Source organism: Merops nubicus, unplaced genomic scaffold (genome assembly GCF_000691845.1).
Source record: "Merops nubicus isolate BGI_N331 unplaced genomic scaffold, ASM69184v1 scaffold15062, whole genome shotgun sequence".
NCBI classification, from domain to species: domain Eukaryota; kingdom Metazoa; phylum Chordata; class Aves; order Coraciiformes; family Meropidae; genus Merops; species Merops nubicus.
In genome coordinates, this window is record NW_008594373.1 from 7491 (window position 1) to 13141 (window position 5651).

At 47.4% G+C, this 5651-nt stretch overlaps 1 protein-coding gene across 1 annotated transcript in view; it reads left to right on the forward strand.

The window, feature by feature from the left end:
* PIK3R5 (phosphoinositide-3-kinase, regulatory subunit 5) overlaps positions 1-724 on the forward strand; it is a gene marked incomplete at its 5' end in the record, with an annotated part of 8209 nt that extends 7485 nt beyond the window's left edge. The window contains one exon of the mRNA XM_008935762.1: positions 583-724. Within this exon, the coding sequence (XP_008934010.1) occupies positions 583-724 (142 nt within the window). The remainder of the gene's footprint in view (positions 1-582) is intronic.
* Between the last annotated feature and the right edge of the window lie 4927 nt (positions 725-5651).

The window sequence follows — 5651 nt, forward strand, 5'->3', positions numbered from 1 at the left end:
TCATCCATCGGTCGTGTCCCCAGGGCACCAAGCTGGCTCCCCAGGTGATGGAATTTGAAAATTCACCATAGGCAGCCTACAACATGTCTGTGAGCACAAAGAGATCAAACCAGTTGACCCACAGGTCTTAAAAATGTACAAGTATTTTAATTTCTCCATCAGAGAAAGCAGAACTCTGCAAGGTTGTGCTACCTCCAATGGAAAAAGAATTTTGGATCTTATTTCTTAAGTAACCCCAAAGAGAGGTGGTTTATTTAAGTTGTTTGTGCAACTTGGGGGGCTGTTGAGAGAGTTCAGTGCACAAAATGGAGAAGGAGCTACTGCCCTCTCCCCAGAACTTGAGGAATGCAGAAGTTCTCATTTGCCCTAACGAGTTTCAGAAATGACTCATCATGGATGCTTCCACTCTAGGTCCCAGCCTAAGCCAGCTTAACGACCTGAACTCTTGACACTCAAGCTGTAGTGCCGTTCAAGACTGCACTGATTCCTCTCTGTTTGCAGATGCTTCTGATGCACCTGAAGACCGTGATTCTCAGCCACACACCTTACTCACATCTTGGTTTCTTTTTTGTTCCCCTGCAGGTGTGAGATCTCTGTGTGCTACAAACCCAGGGACAAAGATCTCCTTGCACTGAGGAGGTCTCCTCTGCCTCCCCAGGACCCCTCTGAATTTCATTCTCTCCTGTGTCTACCCATTGCCACCTTCAGTGGAGCACTGCCATAGAAGAACTCTCTGTTCGCTCAGACCAGACTCACATCCAACACCAATATAGGCTCAGGAAAAGGAAGTTGACTGTCCTCTGGGCTGGAGACCCAGCTCTTCTTGTCCAAGACATCCTGCAGCCCTAGCGTTAGTGTGGTGGCTGAGCTGCTCCTGGCCTGGGCTTAGCCCACTCTTGGAAAATGAGAACATGGGTGTTGTGGTCTGGTATCTCTCAGGGTTCCTCAGCCATGGTTTCCTTGAGATCTCCACCTGGTTGAGCAGACTGCCAACATATCTGGGTTTAGAGGGCAAGGCGAGGACAGTGATTATCTTCCTGTCAGCAAATGGTGCTGTGGCTGTGTTTCACAGTGACCCCAAGGCCAGTGGGACCAGGGGGGAGCTTGTGGGGGGACATTTTGGAAAGTGAATGTCCTTGACTGAGTGTTGGTAGATGGCCTTCAATGCATGTGGAGTTGCAGCTCACACAACAGCTGTACTGATGGCCTTTCACCCGTAACATGTCAAGGGTGCTCAGGACAGTTCTTTGGGGATAGGGACAGGCTTTCTCAAGGTTTCCTTTAAATTATAAAGGTTGGGTGTCTTGCAGAGAAACAGTGCAGACCAGAGCAACCCAGCTGAGGACCAGAAAGCCCCCAGCATGGGTTGTAGACTGCTGCTCCTGTCCCAGTGAATTGAGTGCAATAGGCCATCCCAGGGCACGGGCAGCTTGTCGTGTATGCATGTATTTACTGTAAATCCAGGACCTGCAGGAGATAACTTCCAAAGTCTGCAAAATTTCAGAGTTGGCCCATGAGATGTTCCCCCTGTTCAGCCCATGTTCTTGCATCCTGCTCCCCAGCACCGTGTGTTAGAGACATCCCAGAGGCTGAATCTACAGCAGTTGCTTGAAATATGGCAGGAACCGTGTTCATACTCAGGAGGAGGGAGGGAAGTACTAAGGAAAGCACTAGGTTTGCCTGAAGCTAACCTGAAGAGGCAGATCTGCTGAAGGAGGACTCAGCACCAAAAACACTAGTGACACTTGCAAGCCATGACAGGATTTGAGATCTTCCTTTCCCCGCAACAAGGCTTTCCACCCTCTTCCTTCTCTCTGTGAGGCTGTAGGTACAGAAAGGTGCAATATTTGGGGGTATTTAGAGGTATTCTGACCCCATGAGCAGAAAAAAAAAAAAGAGACTGGAAAAGCCTTGCCTGGCTTCATAGCCCTCAAGCTGTTTCTCAGTAGTTTTCGGTGATTGCTCTTATGGTGACAGGCAGGAGATCATGCTGCAGGCTAAAAGGATTTTAATGCTGAGGACACGTGCTCCATGGAAACATCTGGAAGGGACCCTGAATACTGCTGGGGGGCTGCAGGGCTCAGCCACAATATGATCAGTTCAGTGAGGGTCCCTTGATCCTGCAGAAAATGGGGCCCCATCAGCATTTAGAACTAGTTAGAACATGGTTGTCTCTATTCCCAAGAGCTAGTGGCACAGCAGCAGTGTCTCTTGAGGTTAAATCTGCCAGCAAAAGGGCCAGAGCCCCTGGGGACTTCAGTCCTCTTGGAGGAGCATGGGTCAAGTTTGTCTGCTGGATTCCTCCACGTACCTTCTGGAAGCATTTGGGGGATCCCTCCTGTGGTGCTGTCAACTCTGATGCTGGCCCTGCTGGCTGTTGCTGGGGGATATCTTGGTCTGGGCCCAGTGGTGAACATCTTGGGTTAAGAAGGTGCCAGCTGGCTCTTTGGTGATCTCAGCAGCTCTGGATGCAGCTTCTGTCAATAGCCAGAGGTGAGCAAAAAATGAGATGTGAACATGCTCCGGAGGCCTCTACACTTTATCCTTCTACTTGAATAAACCATCCCAAGGATGGTGTTGCCTTGTGGACTCCAAGAGAAGACCTTTGTGTGGGGAGAAGCATCACCTGAACGTAAGCTGGCCTATGGCTTCACCACGATGTAAAAGCTGGCTTGGACTCCTGACAAGGACCCACCTTCCCCAGTCGTGCACCAGCTCCAGGAGCACCCATCTTTTCCTGTGTGCGTGGAGCAGTGTCTGTCCCTTGCTTGCAAGATGGACTTGGCAGGGACACCAAGACACTGCTAAGTTGTGGTGGGCTGGCCCCTCTCTCACAGGGTCCCAATGTGGGAGCACTGAGGTCACTGCTGTGCACTTCTGCACAGCAGTATTTTAAGTCCAATAGGCTCAATGGATCAGAAACAGATTTTAATATCTCTTTCCAGGCATTTTTTCCATTTCCCAAACAGGTTTGTGTGCATCTTCTCAAACGGGTCTGAGATTTGTCAGCTGGTTTGGTTGTTTTTTGGTCAGTACTTTAAAATAGCACCTTATCCTGTCAAAACATTGCTCTTTGTGATCTTGATATCCATGGCCAAATATATCCCTGCTGCTGTTAATGACATAAACCTCTTTGATTTCAGCTGGCCCCACAGAAGTACTAGAGAAGAGAATTTCCTTCTCATAGAGGAAAACAAGCACAAACTCCAGGGACTCATAATCCTGGCTGAGGTTTTAACCTCTCATGTTTTCTGGAAATGAAAGAAGTCTGAGGTTCTTTCAGGTCACCTTTGTACATAAGTGCAGCCTCACCAAATCTGTGTAATGTCTGTGCTGATCTGTAAAATACTGTTCAAAGAACTTTTTAAGTAATTGTGAAATATTAAATGTTGATTTATTTCGAGTACAAGTAGTGTTTGAGTCAAGTGATTCCTGAGCAGGTGAGAGGCACAGAAGGAGGCTCTGTATGGAGGAGGCTACCTCCAGCAGGTATAGGGAGGTCCTTCTCACCCTCTACTCTGCCCTGCTGAGACCACACCTGGAATACTGTGTCTAGTTTTGGGTTCCCCAACTCAAGAAGGACAGGGATCTACTGGAGACAGTCCAACAGAGAGCTACAAGGATGATTAAGGGACTTGAACATCTCTCCTATGAAGAAAGACTGAGAGAACTGGGACTGTTTAGCTTTGAGAAGAGGAGGCTGAGAGAGGATCTTATTAATGTCTATAAATGTCTGAGGAGTGGGTGTCAAGAAAAGGAGACAGACTCTTTTTGTTGGTGCCCAGTAATAAGACAAGGAATAATGGGTATAAGCTGGAACACAGGAAATTCCACCTCAACATGAGGAGAAACTTCTTTTCTGTGAGGTTGATGGAGCACTGGAACAAGCTACCCAGAGAGGCTGTGGGGTCTCCTTCTCTGGAGACTTCCAAAACCCACCTGGATGTGTTCTTGTGTGGCCTGCCCTGGGTGATCCTGCTTTGGCAGGGGGGGGTGGACGAGATGATCTCTAGAGGCCCCTTGCAACCCCTAACTTTCTATGACTCTATGTCCATGAGGAGAGCAGGGAGCACCTCAGTTCTTTGTAGAGTAGCTGTCCTGAGGGCAGGAAAAGACTTACGAAGCCATTATGCTTGTGAGCTTGGTCCCAGAGGGCACAACATAGACTGCAGAGATTAATTGAGCTGCTTCAATTCTGTGAACAAAAAGCAGGTTTTGATGTTGTAAATCCAAAATTGGTTTCATGCTGGATTAAGGAGAGAAGAAACAAGCAGAACTGGTGTGTGCAAGGTAAGATCTGTGCATCCCCTTCCCTTCAAGGAGGCTTCTTGACCTTTGCTGTGTTGCTTTGCAGAGAGCTATGAGTTATGCCAAGAGCTCAGCTCCTGGGACCCTGGACAAGGTCCAACCTTGGGATACGCAGCAGAGTCCTGGGGTGGCTGCTTGGGGCCAGCCAGTTTTTGTCCAGCAGCCCAGTATTTGGGTATTTCTGACTTGGAAAACTCTTCTGCATCTTTGGGGACACAGACTTTGCAGACTGAGCTGTTGTTACTGAAATGCTCTGAAATATGAACTGACACTTCCAGAAGTTTAACTCTCCTAAGTGTCACCCTCTTTTCAAGGAAAGAGTCTTAGTTGGTAGGTGTGAGGGCAAACGTGTCATGGTCAAATAAACCGTGTGGGAAAAGACATTTCAGCGCAGGTGAGCCAAAAGCCAGATGAAGATAACTTTTGTTAATCAGCACTTTGTTATGCATTAGCTATCTTTTTTTTTTCCACTATGATTAGACAATAACAAAAGGTGTTTTTTAAATAAAAAGAAAAGGGTCTTTCGAAAAGGCAAAAAAGTAAATTACTTTTTCTGAGTTGGAATGATAATCTGCTTTTGTTTGTTCTCAGTAACCAAAAGGCCCCAAACCCTAAACCACAAATCCCCTTTCCCTGCTCTTTTTAAAAGGAAAAGTGGAAAGAGGAACACACATGCCTAAATTGGAAGCAAAACAAGAACTTTGTACTAAGAACACACATGATGAAAAGTTTAGGATCGGGGCTCAAGTCTGATCCTTGAGGTGCTGCATAGCTGAGGGTTTTGTTCTTGTAATACGAAAGATTTAGCAAACAGCTGCTGAAAAAATAAACGAGGCTGGGTTCAGGCTGGACTATTTAACAAAACTAGTTTTGCCTCATGGTCAAATCAACTCAACAGAGGTCTTTGCAACTCCCACAGCACCAAAGCTGAGCTGGTCTGGGGCCCATCTCTGAGAGGTGGGAAGACAGTGGGAAAGGTGTGTTCAGTGTTTCGGGCTGGGAATACCAACTTATGTTGGCTTCCTGAATGAGAGGAGTTTCAATAAACAAAAAGGTGCTGTTGGGTTTTGGTTTGTGTTAATTTTTCAAGGTGCAGTGGCAGTTTCTGATGGTGCCCTGCTCTGTCAAGGCTGTCATCCTGAAGCTGCTGAACTTGGGACAGCTGGAGAGGGAGATACTCCACTGCTGATGAGGTGAGACATGGAGATGTGCTGTGGGAATGCACTCTGGGGTGAATTCTCACCATCATCAGTGGTGATCCTCCATCCTCTGCTCTTCTCCAATGGCCCTTTGTGTGTAGGTGCTCCTCATCTTTACTGGTGTGATCCCTACAGCTTCTCCCC